Source organism: Mizuhopecten yessoensis, unplaced genomic scaffold, assembly GCF_002113885.1.
Source record: "Mizuhopecten yessoensis strain PY_sf001 unplaced genomic scaffold, ASM211388v2 scaffold11047, whole genome shotgun sequence".
NCBI lineage: Eukaryota > Metazoa > Mollusca > Bivalvia > Pectinida > Pectinidae > Mizuhopecten > Mizuhopecten yessoensis.
In genome coordinates, this window is record NW_018408852.1 from 1,465,814 (window position 1) to 1,487,106 (window position 21,293).

General features: G+C 34.5%; 2 protein-coding genes across 2 annotated transcripts; both read right to left on the bottom strand.

Moving 5' to 3' along the window:
• Window positions 1-4,035: 4,035 nt before the first annotated feature.
• Window positions 4,036-7,406, bottom strand: LOC110465005. Its single transcript, XM_021520548.1, has 2 exons — window positions 6,411-7,406; window positions 4,036-4,743 (listed from the first exon to the last, which is right to left on the bottom strand). The coding sequence occupies exons 1-2, from the start codon at window positions 7,376-7,378 to the stop codon at window positions 4,695-4,697; spliced, it is 1,017 nt and encodes a 338-aa protein (XP_021376223.1). The 5' UTR covers window positions 7,379-7,406; the 3' UTR covers window positions 4,036-4,694.
• Window positions 7,407-12,974: 5,568 nt separating this feature from the next.
• On the bottom strand, window positions 12,975-19,525 carry LOC110465019. The gene is made up of 2 exons (XM_021520580.1): window positions 19,384-19,525; window positions 12,975-14,342 (listed from the first exon to the last, which is right to left on the bottom strand). The coding sequence occupies exons 1-2, from the start codon at window positions 19,429-19,431 to the stop codon at window positions 13,305-13,307; spliced, it is 1,086 nt and encodes a 361-aa protein (XP_021376255.1). The 5' UTR covers window positions 19,432-19,525; the 3' UTR covers window positions 12,975-13,304.
• Between the last annotated feature and the right edge of the window lie 1,768 nt (window positions 19,526-21,293).

Here is a 21,293-nt window from a genome sequence, read left to right on the forward strand (position 1 = left end):
TTCAATGTGAATGTTTGATACAACCTGAATCGTGTCTTTTCTCAGTGTGTATTATTCTTCAACAGTTGGAAGAAATTCCTTGTTTTCAACATTCATCAAATGTCTCGATACATTTTGATGTTCTTGTGTCATTTCCCGAACTCTAATATTAAAACCTAGATAATCAAGATTGAATCTGTAGCTTAGAGGTGCACTGTCTTGTTGCAGTTCTGAATGGTAGGTTGAAGATGAATGGTCATTCATTCTACTTGATGATCTATCAAGTCCACCAGCATATGAGTGCTCGGTTTTTACCCTTTGAACACATTTGTTAATTTTAGAAGCAATAGAGTCTGCTGAACTCCTCTGATATGTTCTCATAAATTTATCATTAAATGTTTAAGCTGTGTTCAACTTCGCATTCATTGTGGTATGGGCTACACAAAATCCAAGTTTTGGCAACACTAAGATTCCATCTGTCTGTAATTGGTTATTATACATGGTTATGGCAACAACATGTTGCAGATAATTCAGATTTTTTGATCGCCCCTGAAGTAGTACACACAAAGCTGCACAAACCTTGACACAATTAAATGTCTTGTTGAATGCAGAGGTTGCTGCTTGAACAGCACATGCTCATAACATTGGTGCATGATTTTCAAAATCCTCTTGAACTTGCTTCATTTCAAAATTCTCCAGCTCACAAGTATTCCTTTTTTTGCAGATTTATTTCAATAGTTTGCTTTGGAAAAATGCGGCATTCCTTTTCTATTAATTTTCGAGCTGCCTTTTTTTTACATTTTCTTTTGTTGCAGTGTCTGTAGAACTTAATAGTAATGGACATGCCATTCTAATACTTCCATTTGCTAATGACTTTATGACTGGAAGCAACTGTTCACGTAGGTGGGAGGATCGGAATGACATTATGTTTCTGTTTTGTTTTACCCGAAGCCCTCGAAGATTTATAATCTTGTTGTTGTTTGTTTCTTAAAGGTGATAAAGGAACAGCAAGACCTTCTGTCTCTTTTTTTGAAGGAGTTAGAAATAACGATATTGTGGATGGATTCCTTTTAGTTTGTGGTTTTGGCTGTTTTTTAAGAGAACCTAAAAACTAAAAGTACAGGCTAAAAATTATCAGCGAATATTTACAGTTTGTATATATATTCATTCTTTCAATAACATCTATTCTAAATTTTTAGGTTAATTTCGTATAAACTAGTTTCTACGTCACAAAATATGACGACGTTATTGACTACATGAACTGTTCTGTTGTAAACACTCCGCATGGGGCAGGGACCTCTATTATCTTTAAGTCCCAGGCGTTTGCATACCACGCTTCTTCACAGACATCACTCTGCACGACTGGGATAACATCATTATTTTGTCAAATAACTCGGCACGTCTACAGTCCATGTCTTTTATCCGATTTAGCAATTTAAAACATAGCGAACATATATAGGTCCCTATATTTGCCTCAATACTTAGGCTTTTGTGGCAATAATAACATGCGTGTACAATGTCAAAACCCGGACCTTTGTTTGTTATTCAAACAACAAGAAACACATTATCACTGTCCGTGGAGCGTTTTTCTCTCGTGTTGTTTGACGGGGGTTGCCATATTTGTTTGTTATTTTCAGCGCCCTCCACTGGTTACAAAAATCAAATACGAATCTTACAAGACTCTCTATCGAAACACGAGTGGAGCGTCTGGTTGAGCGAGACTTACTATATTGGGCAATCTCCATCACAGGAAAAGGCGCGTGCGTAGGGGCTATTCAAACAGGTAAACATTCCAGAAGATATTGGCGGGATATTCAAATATTTCATATCGTAATTATTTATTTTAAGGACAGAAACGAAATAAAATGTAAATATAAGTATTAAACTGCTTTAGGATGCAATTCATAGACAATTTGAATGCTCACTGCATTACAGGAACATATTTGAAACAGATATAAATCCGCCGAGCCTTTTTTCATTGCGTATACGCTAATTTATACGCAGCCAGAGTTTACTTAATTGAAGAAGGGAGAGATGTTAATATATTGCCTATGAATGGCATCTTAAAGCAGTTTAGTGTTATTGCTGTGTAAGCAATATCATAATCAGACCGCGCTACTACAGTTAGACTCTTTTAACAAAATCTGTTGAAATATTGCAATTTGTTGCAAGAAATGTTATTGAATCCTCTGCAATTAAACCTGTTTCAATCATCCCAATGTGCCTTCAGCACTTATATTTGTATTGTCGAATTGAATTTACTTTTCTTTAAACAAATTATATGACGACATGTTCCAAAAATTAATTAAAAAGTCGGTGCTGTCCAACCCTTTTTCTGAAATTATTGTTTAAATGGTATCATATCCAGACATTTAAGTTACCCATTAAAAGAATTGTTATTTCGCTGTAGACAGGTATTACTACGAATGTGAGAATCCTATAGTAAAACACAGCGAGACCTCAAGTCGTAACAACAATGTAGCTGGGATCTGCGTATATGTTGCTGGCTGATATCGTTACTATGGTAACAACTGAAATAGTTTTTCAGGGTTTTCACTACATTCACATAAATCATGTAATGGCAATTGCGTCGTTCTTCCCACGAACGATCACTGACTGGAACAACCTCCCAGATCTGGTCAAAACATCTTACTAAACGTCGATTATCAACAAAATAATCACTAGCGCAACCCTCCAGCCCTGATATTATACTCGGAATCGAGGTCTTCCAGTAGTATACAGATACAGACCAACAAGCAAAGGTTGTTTTGTTTTCTCAGGTTTGTGCCATACAGTGAATGATGTACATTAAATGTTTTTACATATGAAGGCTATACATTTTGGCTTTATTACGCCATTCTGACCCCGTTGAGGCCATCTCGTATTTACAACAAAATCAATTAGAAAAAGCCATGCCACAATCATTTTAAACAGATCCAATTTCAATTCAACAAATTGTTTTGACTTTAAATGTCAATTGGATTGGACATTTTACTAAACAGTGTAGGGGCGATAACTCCCATTTAACTAGAAAACCAAGAAATAAACTTCTTGTAAAATTTCAGAATATGATATGGATTCATAAGGGAAATGTAGTGTAGTTATTATTATCTATTATTGGAGTTTACTGTCTCAAAATTTAGCTTTCAAATCGTTATTTTTTGTTTTTTAGATTTCATCATATTTTATTGAGTAAACAATAGGATTGAACAGCAGGCTAGGCCTATATAAGTTCTCTCCTTTGGTTGACATGACAAAGACAAAGATGAATGAAATGGTTTGTAAGAAAATATTGATGCAAATCATATATAATAGGTAGCATAGACATATATATATATATAGCAGATGGTATAGGGGAGATAATTCCATGTATGTTTCAATTACATATAAATATTTAATTGATATTTTTAGCTATACAATGCTCATATTAAAAAGTCAATCATAATTAATTAGTAATAGGAAAGCAATGCCCTAATGATATATTAAACAGAGAAATTGCTACAATTGTTTTTTTGTTTTTTGTTTTGCAAGTCATTAGTGCCCCCTGTTCATACCCTGCTGCTGTTGCATGAAGTAGTTAGAAGTATAGAACCATTTAGTATCAATATATATATCATTGGTAGGAGTGATAAAAAGTAAGGGATACAACAACATCAAAATATGAAAAAATAAAATGAGGCAATTCAGCTAGAAGATTTTGATAATGTAGTATATGTGTAAGATGTATTGCCAGTGTTCTATGTGTAAATCTTTCATCCCATCGAGTTTCAGACAAAAAGTCTCTAACGGCCTTTACCGTTCACATATCATCCACTCGAGAAGAATCCAGATTAAACCACAGAACACTAAGCATTCAAACTTAGCACATTTATGTTTTACTTTATTGCACCCATCAGTAAAAACAGCTTACAAAGCTTAATCCCTTAGGTGTATAATATTAAAACATCAATGTAAATATAACAATCAGTAGAATCACATAATGGTTTAAGGACAGTAATTTTATCATTTATGACTATATATAACAAAATTTATAGATTGTTTTAATTAGTTAAACAAGTCTTCTTGTGTTGTATATATATTTTAGAACACTATCAAGTATAGATTTATTTTCAGTATTGTTTAACACAGTGCTTCCATTAAGAAGTGTTTTAGTATCAAGATTAACCGGACACACTTCAAAAATCTCATTTATTAAAGTTTGTCTCTCATTAGTATACATTGGACATTGTGAAAGATAATGTGTAGCAGTTTCATAAGCATCACCACACAGACAAGATGGAGACTCTTTCAAGTGATCTTTGAATAGATCATAGTTCAGGTTACTCGCCTCATTTCTCAGTTGACATAGGATTATGTTATCCTTTCTGCTTTCACAATTTTTAAATACATCCGAGATATCATTATTACAACATATTTTATTATACACCTTGGCCTTAAATTTATTAAGAGTAGGGGAATGTACTATATCATTTTCAAGTCCATTGAACTTGTTGCACATTACTGGGAAGAAGCTTTTAGCATAGGATTCTGTACGACATAGTGGTGGGTTAAACATTCTTACATTTCTTAGAGTATACCTATCATTTTCTGGGTTATGAGTAAGAGGATCAATTATGTCATGGAGGTATGTGGGTGATAAATTGTTAGTTATTTTATACATCTGAGTTAGCTTATGGTTCATCCTTCGATCAGACAGGGATTCCCAACCTAGTTCTTTATATAGAGTTTGGTGTGATGTACCTTTCCTTAGACCTGTGATAATCCTTGCAGCTTCTAGTTGTACAGATTCTAATAAATTTTTAAGATTGTCAGAGCAGTTGTCCCAGACAATATCTGCATATTCAAGCACTGGGCGGATAAATGTTGTATATATTTTGCATAGTGATTTCCTATCAATCTTATATTTCAGATACCTAAGTATTGTTATTCTTTTACTAGCCTTTTCATATATTAATTGAACATGGGTAGACCAAGTGCCATCTTCAGAAAAAGTTAATCCAAGATGTTTGTGATCATGGGCATTATCTACACAAGTATTAGAGAAATTAATTAGAGGATGGATAGGTTCTTTTTTTCTAGAAAAAATTAATGATTTGGTTTTAGAGGGGTTAAATTTAATGTCCCATGTACTAGCCCAGTTGTTAATTCTATCTAGGTCTTGGTTAAGATAATCTGCTGCTAGTTGTGGGTTTTCGTCTACGATGACATATAATGATGTATCGTCTGCAAACAGCTTAATGTTACTCTGGACTATATCAGTGATGTCATTAATGTATAATAGAAATAAAAAAGGACCGAGAACTGATCCCTGAGGAACACCGGCATTAACAACCCTAAAAGTAGAAAAATGACCTTCAGATAGAACTCTCTGCTTTCTATCTTCAAGATAATTCTCAAACCAGTTAAAAACATTGCCCGATATACCATATGCTTTTAGTTTATGTAGTAACCCTTTGTGCCAAACTCTATCAAAGGCCTTGCTGATGTCGCAGAATACAAACCTTAGTTCTTTCCCTTTATCCAGGTTGCTAATTATGGTGTGGTATATAGAGAGAAGTTGGTTTACTGTTGAATCACCTGGTTTAAAACCTGATTGGTCCTTGGAAAGTATATTATTAGTTGTTAAATAGTTATATAAATATTTGAATATAATTTTTTCTAGGATTTTACTAAAACATGATGTTACAGATATTGGTCGATAATTGGAATAATTATTTTTTAAACCATTCCCTTTGTATACAGCACTAACATTAGCCATCTTCCATGGCCCAGGTATGCACCCGTTAGATATAGTTTTGTTAAATAAAATTGTAAGTGGGAGTATTAAGGAAGGTTTTAACTTTTTTATGACTTTAGGTAATATGCCATCAGGTCCTGCTGGTTTATTTTCATTTAATATAGTAATTTGATCATCAACATCTTGCTCAGAGATTATTATGTTTTCTAACTTTGATAGAGTGGAAATATCTAATACTGGAGGTTCAGCAAGTGTATCTGATGTTGTGGCTATAGAAGTAAAATAGTCATTAAGGGCTTCAGCTTTATCAGTTGGATGTTGAATCAGTGTATTATTAACATTCAATGGTGGAATCGGTTCAGTTTTATTGTTAAAATTAGTTATGGATTTAGCAATTTTCCACCATTTATTAGGGGGCAAAGATTTAGTACTTAGAGACTTTTGAAGTTTATCAAGATAATAATGTTTTGCATCTCTTACCTGATTAATAACAGCATTCCTTATTTGCTTATATTTATTCCAATGCTCTATTTTGTCAGTATGTCTGGCTTTCTTATGTATCCTATTTCTTTGTCTCATCTTTAGCCTAATATTGGTATTCATCCATGGCTTGTCATCAGGTCGGATTGTAATAGTTTTACTAGGAATATATTTTGTCATCAGGTCAGTAATAGATTTAGTTAAAAACATACTAAATTCTTGGGTATCCATATCAGCAGCAATTAAGTTCCAGTCAATAACATTTAGTTCGTCATTCATAATATTATAGTCAGTATTGTTATACATCCATACAGTCTTTTTGTATGCTTTATGTTTGAAGATAGCATAACAAACTTCCATATATATAGGGGAGTGGTCACTACAGAAAGCAGGGTCAACATGAGTATTTTTCACTATGGAAGGATTATTTGTAAAGACAACATCTATAGAGGTTGCACTATCAGGTGTCACTCTAGTAGGTTTATTAATAATACTTTTTAGGTTGAATTTAGTTAAGAGTCTAGATAAGTGAGAAGTGGGTGGGGTTCTTAGCATATCAACATTTAAGTCACCAGTAATTAGTATATCCATGGAAGTTTCACTAGCTTTATCAAGGATTTGTTCAAATTTACTCCAGTATTCTATATTAGAATCAGGTCTATATATACATCCAAGCAGAAATTTATGATTTTGGATTAAGACTTCTATCCAAATCATTTCTATATGTTCATTTTCAAGATCATGTCTACGTTTAGTAAGAATATTGTTTTTATGATAGATAATAACACCACCACCATGCCCTGTTGTCCTATCTTTTCTATGAATTTCATCTGAGAATGACTCTAATTTAATATCAGAATTTGGGATTAGAGGGTTAAGGTGTGATTCAGTTATACATATTATGTCACTATCATGTAGTTGTGCTTCAATAACATCTATTTTATTTCTTATGGATCTAACATTAAGATGAACTATTTCTACATTCTGGAGTGGACCTGGATTCAGTTCAACATCCATACATTTAATCAGCAGTGTTTGCAGAAGTATTTGTAGATATGAGTTATTGTTGAATATTTTAGAATAAATGTATATAAATTGAATAGAAATACTGCATGGCCAAGTCATATGCCCTCGTAAGATGGATGTCCTATTCACAACAGATGAAAAAAGAATTTTAACCATTATCGTAAACAGTCAGTTTAGTGGGACATCCACGCTTAATAAGGGTTGAAAGGGTTCAAATCGTTATAGAATAGTCGTGTAACTATAGAATAATTAGAAAGGGATTAAGAGTAAGTAATGATAATTTCCATCCAATCCAGTCAGAAGTGATGTTGTGAAGCAGATATAATATATACAAATGTATATACACCAGTATCTACACAGTGACAAATAAAATGTCAGCATCACTTGCAATTTAAAGTTTGGATGTGAGTGAAATTACAAATCAAGTCTATTAGTTTGACGAATATATTCATAGATATTTTGTAAGATGTGTATGTCAATATCAGTGCTGCATATCATGCATCCATTTAATAGGGTTTTTATATTATAATGATCTGGTTATCAGTTATACCAAAGTGAGAAATGTTTTGTTCTAAGTGCATCGTATTGTTATGAAAGAGTGGGCATTCAAATATAAGATTAAATGCATTTTCATTTTCATGTCCACGTCTACATAGGCGTGGTTAACACTCCGTCCTTCCAAGCAGGCGACCGGGGTTCGTTCCCCGAAGTCGTCGTACGCATGATTATTCAGAGAAAGTGTTTTCTCCTGCCAACATAACACCAACAACCTAGGTGGAGTATAAATTGGTATGGGGTGGATGTTGCGGTATCTGTGCTGTAGCATTCAAGTGAGACGGCACTTTAAATGATGTCGTTGGAAGCACGGTCCCACTACAAACAGAACACATAACATCTCCAGCACACACGCAAGCATACACACATAAGGATATATTAGCCAGGTGGCATAGGACTAGTAGTTAGCGCCTGATAAGGCAGCTCCTGCAAATTCCTCAAAATTGTATCGATTGTATATCTATGTACTGTAAAGCGCTTTAGAGTGGCTTGTGTTAGCTAGATATAGAGCGCTATATCAAATGCTGTATATTATTATATCATTACATGCTGGTGTGTAGATGATCCATAAACAAGTCACTGTTTTGGTTGCTAGCATGATTTCCTAGCTGACAAATTATCATATTAAATCGTCTTGGCTCATGGTATCTAAATGTGCTAGTAATTCTCTTACGTTATCTACATTATCAGTATTGATGAAATTAGTGAATTGCCGTAGAAAAGAAATATTTAAAATTTCCGCAGAGAAATGGTTGAATTTTGTGCATGCTGAGGAAAATACTTCATATTATCGTAAAGGTAGGGTTCAATGATATCATTTTAGTACTTCGGCGATTCATTATTTAAAATTTTGAACATAAATACAAGCTAATGGGGTCTTTTTCGCATACAACAACGTGCTTCAAGTCCAGTTTCTACATAAAGCTTACTATGTGAGGTCCCTCTGCACAATCCTGTGATGATTCTTAATGCCTCTTGCTGGAGTAATTTTAGAATATTTTTATGTTGGTACTACAGTTCCTGTACTACATATTCAAGTGTTGGGCTAATAAAAGAGGTACATATTGTTGTAAGACTTTTTCTATCCAATTACTGTTTTAACATTATCTAAACGTTCATTCTTCTATAGGTTAGGTCATAAATATTGTACATATGATCTGTCCTTTTACCATTAAACCAAGGTGCTTATCAGTTTGTTTATAAAGTTACAGTTTCATTACCAAATATGATATCCGGATGGTTCTCTTTGGTTCCCTTTTCCTTGAGAATATTACAGACTCAGTTTTCAGCAAACTAAATTTGATATCCATCTTTTGCCTATGCATTACAAGAACTTAGATCATTGGTTATTTTCGCTGCAATTTCATTTTGATTGTTGTCTGTAACATCATACAGAGAAGTATCAACAGCAAAACGTTTTATTTTACTTGTTTAACATTCTGATATTTCATTCATAAAGATTAAAAAAAGAAATGGACCGAGGACCGAGCCTTGGGGTACACAGGCTTTGACATGCTTAAAAGTTTAATAAAAGCCCTCTGTCGATAACCTCCTTTTTATATCAGAAAGATAATTACTGAATCATTGCAATATTTGCCCTTTTAGACCATATGTTTCCAATTTAAAAAGTAGACCCTCACGCCAAACTCTATCAAACGCCTCACTATCGTCACAAATTACAAATCTAATTTCATTATTTTGATCGAAGTGATTTACAATTAGTGTAATATATAATTAATAACTGGTTAACTGATGAGCCTCTTGCTAGGAAGCTTGATTGGTGTTTCGTTATGATGTCACATTCTTTCATATATTGAAACATTATTATATCTAAAAATAAGTTTTTCGACAAGTTTGTTCAAACATTATGTTATAGATATTGGCCAATAGCTAGATACATCATTTTGAGCACCCTAACCTTTGTATATTGCATCAATATTAGCTTTGAATCCAAGAAAGAGATATAATACCAGATTAGATTGCCTTATTACAAAGTTAAGTTAGAGGACATTTTAAAGAAGGTGCTGATATCTATATTTGTTTAGGTATCGTGCCATCTTGGCCAGGTGGTTCGTTATCATTAAGTAAAAACAGTTGATCTTCAGTAATGTCCGTTTTAGTTGTAACAGTAGTGTCTATGATAAAGGGAAAAGTACTTATTGGGGGTAAGGGGTTCAAGATTTTCAGAAGAAATTAATATTGAGCTGAAAAAGTTATCTAGACATTCTGGTTTTTTTTCAAATGGATGATGTATTAAGCTGTTATTTACAGAAAGAGGGGCAAGACAATTTGATTGGTTTGAGTTTATGACAGATCGAGCAGTTTTCCACCATCTGTAATTTCTTTTAGCTTCTCTTCCAGGGTCTACTGCTTCATTTCTGGCTTTCTGGAATTTCCCCAATTAATTGCGGTGTTGTAATTTACAGTCTTTTTACGTAGTCTATTTCTTTGTGTTTAATTTTATGCCTTATATTATTCTGCATCCGAGGTTTATCCTTAGGGCGAACAGTTAAGGTTTGGGATGGGATACTGTAGTACACGAATATATATACACAGTTTCTTCTTTTAAATATTTTGACTGTTTTCATACTTCATACATTTACGTTGTTTCGTATGTCCTCTTGAGATTTCCATGAAGGGTGAATTTGTATTCTTCTGCAAACCAATGCAATCTTGACCTCTCTTTTGCTGCTGCCCACTAAGCCATTATTGCAATGAGTACATATCCCCTATGAATTATGTGTTTTTTTAATTCCATTTTGTTGAATATTTCACCCGTGACGTTTCTTTTCTCGATCATTTCCAATTGATAACATTAATGCTTTCATATGCTTGATGATTCGTCCTCATTATACTTACTTCATGCGATTTTTTATTAGCAGCAGTAGTTAATTATTCGTAGAATTTAAAGTTATTTTCATTGTATTTATTTTATTTTCAGATTCTTAAAGTTGCTGACTAGTTCGTTGAAGTATATCTTGGTTTTATGTAATCGAAATTCATTTTTCCAGTTTCCATAGCATCGTTCAATTCATTTGAATTCCGTAACTACAAAAGTTGTGTTGAAGTGGTGTTTTTCTGTGCATGGTCATAACATTATATTATAATTTGTTATCGTGTAGTCAATTCCTTGGCTAATATATATTATTTCCCTCCTTTTGATAAAACATATTTGCATTCCCTGGCTTGCAGAGTATATTCGGACTTGGTTCACGCTTATTCCCTGGGGATGAGACAGAGAGTCAACCAATGGATTTCACCTGTTATTGACTAAAGGAACACGAGTCTGATGAAAAATGACCATGATTGTAGATTGAATACTGAAGCTATACCTTCGATTACTTACGACCTATAATATCGCCAGCTCCTTCCATGTAATCTGTCAGGTCCCCACATCTATTCCTGAAGTATTTCGCATTATACTGATGTTCTGGTATACGTAGACCTGCTCTAACAGCTTAATCACAAATACATCAGTTTTTTATGTCACTGAAAATCCTTTGGTTGTTTAAAGTCAAACGTTTTTATGTCATATATTACCTTGTTTTGCTTAGAAGTGGTAATTTGTTTGTTATATAAGATCCTGGTGGAAAATTGTTTGTTATAGAAATCCGGGTGGAAACTTTGTTTGTTATAGAAGATCCTACTGGAAACTTTGTTTTGTTATAGAAGATCCTGGTGTAAACTTTGTTTGTTAAAGAAGATCTTGGTGGAAACGTTGTTTGTTATAGACGATCCTGGTGGAAAATTTGTTTGTTATAGAAGATCCTGGTGGAAAATGTGTTTGTACTAGAAGATCCTGGTGGAAAATTTGTTTGTTATAGAAGATCCTACTGGAAACTTTGTTTTATTATAGAAGATCCTGGTGTAAACTTTGTTTGTTAAAGAAGATCTTGGTGGAAACGTTGTTTGTTATAGACGATCCTGGTGGAAAATTTGTTTGTTATAGAAGATCCTGGTGGAAAATTTGTTAGTTATAGAAGATCCTGGTGGAAAATGTGTTTGTACTAGAAGATCCTGGTGGAAAATTTGTTTGTTATAGAAGATTCTGGTGGAAGATTTTTTTGTTATAGAAGATCCTGGTGGAAATAGTCTGTCTAACCCTATCTGGTCATCTAAAGAGTATCGACAGTTCAGCTATTGCTAAACTTATGAAATAAAAATAAATATCGGAATTAAGTCTGTGATCTTATTTGTTAATATAAGAGAATTTCTCATATCTCACCTGGTTTGCTTATCATGTAGGTCTGTTCACAAATCATATACAAAGCAGGAAATACTCTATTGCTTGGGTTCTGATTGTTCAGACCTGTGTATAATAATGCACTACTGGCTGTAGCCGAAAACAATCGGTTGCTATAGGTACATCTTGCTATTGCTTTCAATGTAAGCCGATATTCTAGATTACTCGGTTTTTATAACATTACGTAGAAAATCTAACGCTATTGGGGTTTCTTTTTACATATAATGGTATTTTACACTGTTATAAACTGCAGACGGTTCCAATGGATATTTTCAACATGATAATCCATTATGTGAGGAAAATACAATTTGTGTGTGAACTTGTTGAGTCACTGTGACCACATTCGTTTAAATCTTAAGACATTCAAAAGATTATGCATGGATCACATAACTTAAAACTACGATATTTGAAATTGTCCGTGGAAAATTTATTTGAAAAGGGCTTTCTCAACAATTTATTATGACAAAAACTATAATAAACACATCCATGGGACAATGACAACCATAAAAATGGAAAATATGAAAATCCCTAATTTGTATACTCAGCCTAGCCGAAGGTGACGGTGTATCGGTGTATTTGTTCACCTTTTTAACTTAATCACTTTTGCCAGATATCAATATTAAGCTATTGATCTGGAAATTCTATCATTAATGCTGGAATAATATGATTAATATGGATAATCACGCATCCAAAATATCACAAAAGTCGTTTGCATAAACCAGTATGACTTTTTCAAAGTCCCGTCTCATGGGGCATTATCCTTTTAAAGTGAACTGTTGTCCTCGTGAACTCTCTGCGTAAGCAAATCCAGCTAGAAACCCATGGGCAGGGCGGGCAAATCAAGTACTAAAGTGTGATTATTCTAACCAGAGTGTTTACTCCTGCTGTGAGTGGTTAGGGCGTACAACAGTAGAACATCGGTTTCCTTTACACAACTGTTAAAAACAACTTTCCTTTGTTATTTTATAAGTTTTAATGCCATCATGTTAACAGATATCATAAACAATTCAATTGGCAAGAGGACGTCATGCGCAGCATAACACAAATCACTGGGTTCTTCTGGTCAACAGGAACGAGGAAAAAATTACCGATATGACCAATATGCTACAAAACATATTTGTATACTGTAGAGCGATGACTATTAAGTGTACTGGTTGACCACGTTTCCAACAGGTACGACCGTAAACATGTCGAAGGATGGCGTCTCAGTGTTTGCATATTCTTTTTGTCAGAGAATATTGCTCTATTACGGTTTTCAAAATACTTATTACCTTTTTAATGTGGTCATGTCAATATAAACAGAAGAGACGCCAAAATAAGTAGAGACAATGTTTGTAACGCTATCGGTGACGTATTTCCGGCATTTCCGTCGTAATAATTAGGGTTGGGGTCATCTGGCCGGGCTCTTTCAGGTTTACACGATAACCGTGATACCTCCCTAGACTGGAAGGATGCACATTTCGTTTGTTTGCAAGAGCTCTTGGCAAGCCTTTCTGATACCGTCATTTTCTCGCTAGCCTCTAATCCAACGCACATGCTTTTCATCAGCTGCTTTTTCACATACTCGTCCTCGGTCAGGTGGTCACCTGTACCTAGCTTGACGCACGTGCAGTTAATGTTATTGTCGGAAATGGTGAGCTGGTTGACTGGTGATACCAAACTGTCCAGAGCGAGGCATGGGAAGGAACCCATTGTATTTTCTGTAAAGACAATTTTCCCAACAGACTGCATATCGTCGAGGAACGGACCATTGAAATCCAACAGCCTCGTTGTAGTTATAATGAACCCTTTCTCTACATTTGAAATGCCACTAAACGCGTTTGGCTCCATCTCGTGAACCGTGCAGTTACCGATTTGAAAAATAGTGAGATTAGTCAGGTGAGAAAACGCAGCCGTTTCAAGTGTAGTAACTGTAACATACTGCATGACAACCGATGCGGACGGAGCAATGTTACTGACGGCCATTGTAGCGATAGATCCGATTACAGTTCTGACCATATACAGATCCTCAAGGTAAGGTAAACCATCGAAGGCACACCCCGCGATACGACCAATGTTACTTCGACTGAACTCGATTGTTTTCACCATCGGGATGCTTTTAAACGCGTCAGCGGGTAGCAGTTCCGTCACGAGTTGTTCAAAGTAGATTTTTGTGGTGTTCTGAGGAAAAAACTTTGGGAAGTGAACCAACTCAAAACATCGAACAATAGTTGCCCGACATGAGCATTTCATCCCGCACAGGTCATTTCCCTCGGGCTTCTCTTCGTGTCCGCTCCCAGGTACCGGGGTACATAGCAGGATCACCACACCAACAATCACACTCTGAAAGTGCACAAAAAAGTGATATTACAAATATGTCAGATAAATCAGGCCAGTGTGTTCCACATTAAGTGGGTCAACACATGAAAACATTACTGATATGTTTTCATGGTATATCATCCAAAGAAACAACAATTACCAGCAGCTAACTGGCATATTAAGTCGAAGTTGGTTAATGTATTACGCAACAAGGTGGTTGAATGGTTGGTCTTAGCATTGTATCTGAAATATATTTAGGCATGCTTTACATGGAATACAAGATAAGTATAAACAGGGCAATTCATTGCAAGGCAATCCATAGTTCCCATTGGTAATGATTTCTTTATTTACCGAACTGTACACCTATCTCAGGATATAGGTCACAGTGACATACTTTCCCGCACTCCGCCAGTCAACACATGCATTGTACTTAAATACCAAATCTGGTTAACTCCAGATGCAATATTGTAGTGAAGAATATATGCCCCAGACAATGTTTATAAAGGATAAAGTGGAAGGTCAAGCATAGGTCCCAGTGACCAACTTTTTGATACTCCACCATCCAAGGATGTACTTTCATACCAAATCTGCTTACTCCAGTTGAACACTTAAGACGATATATCCAAGATAGATTTTTTTTCAAAGGTTGACATCAAATGTTAAATCATAGATTACAATGACGTACTTTTTTGTTCTTGATACTCTGGCCACCGTTGACGTACTCGCATACAAAATCTTGTCAGTTTAGATGAAATAATATAGAAGATCAGGAACAGTCAAAAAAGGAACATAGTATAGAAGATCAGGAACAGTCAAAAAAGGAACAGTCATCGTTCCATACTAGGTGATAAGTTCCTAATGTGAAAGAAAAAGATATGACCAGGACAAACGTTTCCATATGATAAGGTCAAAGGTCAATAGGTCACAGTGACCTACTTTTGTACATAGACTCTGCCATTGCAAGATGTACTCGCATACCAAATCTGGTAACTAAATAAAGAAAAATATGTCCCGGACAAACTGTTTCAAAGTTTGGTGCCCATATGTCAAATCATAGATCAGAGTGACCTATTGTTTGTACATGACATTCCGCCATCCCAAGGCGTACTTGCATACCAAATCTTATTATTCCTCATAAAATAGTAAAGAAGATATGTGCCAGACAAACTTTTCGGACGGACGGAGTGCAAACATATTGTCCCTCCCGAGAACTGATGGGTGACTAATATTTGTAGAAACATTATAAACATTTCCATAGGCAGCTTTCCCTATTCACTGTATTCTACAAGTATTTTGGAATTTCGAACTAATTGATGCTACATTCGTTTGACCATTTTTAACACTGATAAGTCCAAAATAGACCAAGTTTGCTGTCCTAAAATGTTAACTTTGTTTGGCTTTTCAGCACTATCTCACAGGATTCTTAATCATATATGCTTTCTTTCTTTGTATTTTTAAACGCCATAGCATGTGTAAATTAAGGATATAAATTTCGTGGTAAGTGTATCTGTGACTGTTGTTACAGGTTTATCAATGTTGTTACTGTTTGTCAGTTAATCCCGTGGCAAGTTCGTGGATAACTGTCGACAGAAGTTAATCAATAAATGTCGTAGCATGCTATCAGTTGTTATAACCGATTTATTAGTAACTTTTTGGCAGGTTAGCCAGTTAATGTCCAGAAAATGTTTATTAGTTACCAGGCAGAAAGGTTTATAAAGTAATTTCGCGGCAGATTTATTGATAAATGGCGTGGTCGGTTTATTCGTTAATGTCCAGAAAGCTGTCTATGTTAAATACCACGGCCCAGTTGTTCAAAAGGTGATTAGCTTAATCAGTGATTAGTGCTAATGTTACGTCTTGTGTATCTTTAAGACGCAGCCATTGAATTAGTTATAACTTTCCAGATATCAAATTGTGTATCTTTAAGACACAGCCATTGAATTAGTTATAACTTTCCAGATATCAAATTTTTAGTAAAGTGAATTTATTGAAATTGTGAGATTTTTCCTTTTATATTGACAAAATTTTGAATGTTGAAAAATGTTGTTAAACAGCCATTAAGCTTGTCACCTTTTGAACAACTGGGCCCAGGAAGGGTTATCAGTTTATATTGTGACACGTATATATTTTATGAGTTAATGTCCTTAAATGTTGTCAAATATGGTGGATAATGTATCAATTAATGTGGCGACAGTTTTATCAATTAATGTCGAAAAAGGTTATGTCAGTTGATGTCGAGAAATGTTAAGCATTAAATATCGCGATAGATATATTAGTTAAAGCTGAGATAGATGTATCAGTGAGTGTCGAGAATGTTTATCAGTTAATGTTGAAAACGATTTATCAATTAATGTCAAGAACGTTTATCAGTTAATGTTGAAAACGATTTATCAATTAATGTCGAGAATGTTTATCAGATAATGTTGAGAAAGATTTATCAATTAATGTCAAGAATGTTTATCAGTTAATGTTGAGAAAGATTTATCAATTAATGTCGATAACGTTTATCAGTTAATGTCGAGAGGGATTTATCAGTTAATGTCAAGAAATATTTATCAGGTAATGTTGAGAAAGATTTATCAATTTATGTCGATAACGTTTCTTAGTTTATGTCGAGAAGGATTTATCAGTTAATGTCAAGAAATATTTATCAGTTAATGTTGAGAAAGATTTATCAATTAGTGTCGAGAATGTTTATCTGTTAACGTCAAAGACAAAGATTATCAGCTAATGTCGAGAAGAGGTATCGGTTAATGTCAAGAAATGTTTATCAATTAAAGTAAATAAAGATTCACCGGTTAAATACGACAAGATTTATTAATTAATGTCAAGAAATGTGAATAAGCTAACGTTGAGAAAGACTTATCAGTTTATGTTAATAAATATTATTCAGTTGATGTCAAGAGAGATTTATCAGTTCATTTCAATAAAGATTTATCAGTTAATAGCAAGAAAGATGATCAGTTAATGCCGTCACAGGTTTATTACGTATTATCATGGAAGACTTTTCATTCGATGTAAAGAAAGGTTTATTCGTTGCTGCGTGTTCAGTTAAAACCGCGTTAGGTTTATTATTACAGTGATTAGAATATATATATATATATCTATTCCTGTAATCTTTCTATATGTTTGAGTATATGTAACTGTTCACCAATGCGAATTAATTTCAAATATGTTGAGAATAAACATGGTTATTGAATTATTTCCGTGTAGGAACACACATGTATTACATAAGAATACGCATGTGTAAAATTTTACAAAATACCTGCGAAGCACTGCCGTGATAATAACGTGTTTATAACATTAAAACAAGACTTTGTAGTATGACAGGTGTATAAAATATTACAATAGCACTTTGTAGTATTACACGTGTGTAAAACATTACAATAGGACTTTGTTGTATTACACGTGTGTAAAACATTACAATAGGACGTTGTAGTATTACACGTGTGTATAACATAACAATAGGACTTTGTAGTATTACACGTGTGTAAAACATAACAATAGGACTTTTTAGTACTACACGTTTGTAAAACATTACAATTGGACTTTGAAGGATCACACATGTGTACAGCATTACAATAACATTTTGTATATTACACGTGTGTATAACATTTCAATAGGACTTTCTAGTATTAAACATGTGTATAACATCACAACAGGACTTTGTAGTATAACACCTGTGAACAACATTACAACAGGACTCTGTACGACTAAACATGTGTATAACATTACAACGGGACTTTGTAGTATAACACCTGTGAACAACATTACAACAGGACTCTGTACGACTACACGAGTGTATAACATTTCAATAGGCCTTTCTAGTATTAAACATGTGTATAACATCACAACAGGACTTTGTAGTATAACACGTTTGTATAACGTTACAACAGGACTTTGTAGTATAACGCGTTTGTATAACATTACAACAGGCCTTTGTAGTATAACACGTTTGTATAACGTTACAACAGGACTTTGTAGTATAACACCTGAGTACAACATTAAAACAGGACTCTGTACGACTAAACATGTGTATAACATTACAACAGGACTTTGTAGGCTAACACGTGTGGACAACATTACAACAGGACTTTCTAGTATTAAACATGTGTACAACATTACAACAGGACTTTGTACGACTAAACATGTGTATAACATTACAACAGGACTCTGTACGACTACACGAGTGTATAACATTTGAATAGGACTTTCTAGTATTAAACATGTGTATAACACTACAACAGGACTTTGTAGTATAACCCCTGTGTACAACATTACAACAGGACTTTCTAGTATTAAACATGTGTATAACATTTCAATAGGACTTTGTAGTATTAAAAGTGTGAATAACATTACAACAGGACTTTGTAGTATAACACGTTTGTATAACATTACAACAGGACTTTGTAGTATAACACGTTTGTACAACATTACTATAGGACTTTGTAGTAGTACACCTGTGTATAACATTTCAACAGGACTTTCTATTATTACACGTGTGTAAAACATTACAATAGGACTTTCTAGTATAACACGTGTGTATAACACCACAACAGGACTTTGTAGTATTACAGGTGTATAAAACACTTGATTCAATACGATACGCTTCTGTAAAAGTATTGGACATCCATCAAATACACAATGTATGTCACTGTGTAAGGCATAGGGACCGTACACCTAGCGGACGAATCATCGAAAATATTAATCATCTATATGATGTACTATTTTTTTATAATTTGCCTTTTTCATTATGATTTAGGATCGAACTTCGCTTTTATCTCAAAAGTTTCAATTTCGATATTTTGGTTCTCAACCAACGTGATTAAATTGCAAACGTGAAACATTCAATCCAAAACTCCTGACACGATCAGAAAATGATTGCCGATGACAGGCCCTACAAGTACGTACAGGGATGTCATGATCAGGTGAAAGGTAAAGTATTGCACATCTATAACATAGTGCGATGTATCTGTACAACTAAGAAGGTAAACACATTGAATGTAATCTTACCGTATGTTTACCATCAAAACATTAACTATCGCATCTCGTGTCAAATACTTACCATGGAGATACGGTCCACCCATCCCAATCTAATCCATGCACAATCCATTTTCAAGATGGTGGCCAGTTCCTGCTAACATGACAAAGGCTACTAAAAGGTGTGTTTTATCCCTGTACTTATTAATATACACCTGTAAGCTTGCCTGTTGCCTGTTATAGATACCTGTAAGGTTGTTACCTGTGAGTTATATACAATGTACCTTCGGGCTATATTCTTGGTCTTATTACATATTTATCATGCTTTCGGTGATAATAAGACATGCGAAACACGAACAATGCAGTGACTATAGCTGCGATATACACGTATACGTACTTTTGAAGAATGCATAATTGTAGAAAAAAATAATAGTATTGCATATTTTGTCTAGAATTATTTAGCTTCTTATAGTGATACGTGTAATTCTATCAATATAAAATGCCTCCAGGCTACAATAATCGCTAAAGGTGATATTGTTTTACTTGAGTATTTTAATGTATGGTGAATCTTTTAGTATGTCCTGTTTCCTATCGTTAATACATGAAAATTTTAAAATATATTTATGAATATTTTTCATTTGTGATATGGAATAACTATTGCTTATCATTAATATTTTGTCATATTGATACGAAACAAACACGATTTTGAGAATGAGTAATTTTACTGAGGCTTAAAAGCCTCCTAGAAACTTCCAGAACAACCCGGAGGTTCTGACATTAAACCACCTTAAAGCATTAAAAATCCTGAGGTTCTGACGTTGATTCTCCTTAAATGCTTATGAAAACTACCGGGGTTCTGAATATGTTTTTCCTTAATTCATTAAGAACAATCCTGAGGTTCTGTTGTTGAATTCCTTTAATCATTAAGAACAATCCTGAGGTTCTGTTGTTGAATTCCTTAAATCATTAAGAACAATCCTGAGGTTTTGGGATTTTAACGTTGAATCTCCTTAAATCATTTAAAAATAATCCTTGGCGTTTTGACGTTAAATTCCTTAATTCATTGAAAAACCACCCTGGGTTTCTGATGTTGAATTCCCTAAATCATCTAATAAATAATAATAATAATGATAATATACAACATTGATATAGCGCCCTATATGATTTATAAAATTACTCTAAAGCGCTTTATAACACATGGATAACAGTTTTAGTTATGATTGTGAAACAAAAATGGCTTAAAACCACCATTATACATTATGCAAGAAGATAATCATTTCGATGTGCATATCAATGAATAAACAAAGGGTGGTATGGACGTATGTGCAAACAGTCTAAAATGCAGACGTGAAGAAGTGAGTTTTGATGTCCTTCTTGAATTTGGCCAGGGTATTTGACTTTCTAATAGCAGATAGTAAGCTATTCCACAACGTGGCCGAAACCCTCCCAAAGCATCGGTTTCCGTAGGTCACAGTGCGAGATTTCGGACCACACAACAATGATTATGTCTCCGACTGGAGTGATCGTGACGGCTGATACAGGGCTGTTCCATTCAGTACCTTGAATGTGTACAGCAAAAATTGTACTGCGTCATATATCGTACAGGTAGCCAGTGCAATGAATAAAGCACAGGTGTGATGTGCTCTCTCTTTCGCGTACGAGTAACCAGCCGTGCTGCAGTGTTCTGGACCCTCTGCAGACGACTAGTTAGTTTGTCAGGTATACCAGAGAGCAGGGCGCTACCATAATCCAACCGAGAGGTAATAAGTGAATGCACCAAAATCTTGCATGCATTTGCAGTTATAAACTTCCCGATACAGCCGATGTTCTTGATCTGGTAGTAACAGGATTTTGCAATAGCGTTCACTTGTTTCACCGTGTTCAGTGAACTATCAAAGTATACCCAAAGGTTTTTAACAGCTGGGACAGTCACAATAGTTCTGGTACCGACCTTAAGCTGGAGAGCCATTGTTTGCTGACACTTTGGGGAAAAGA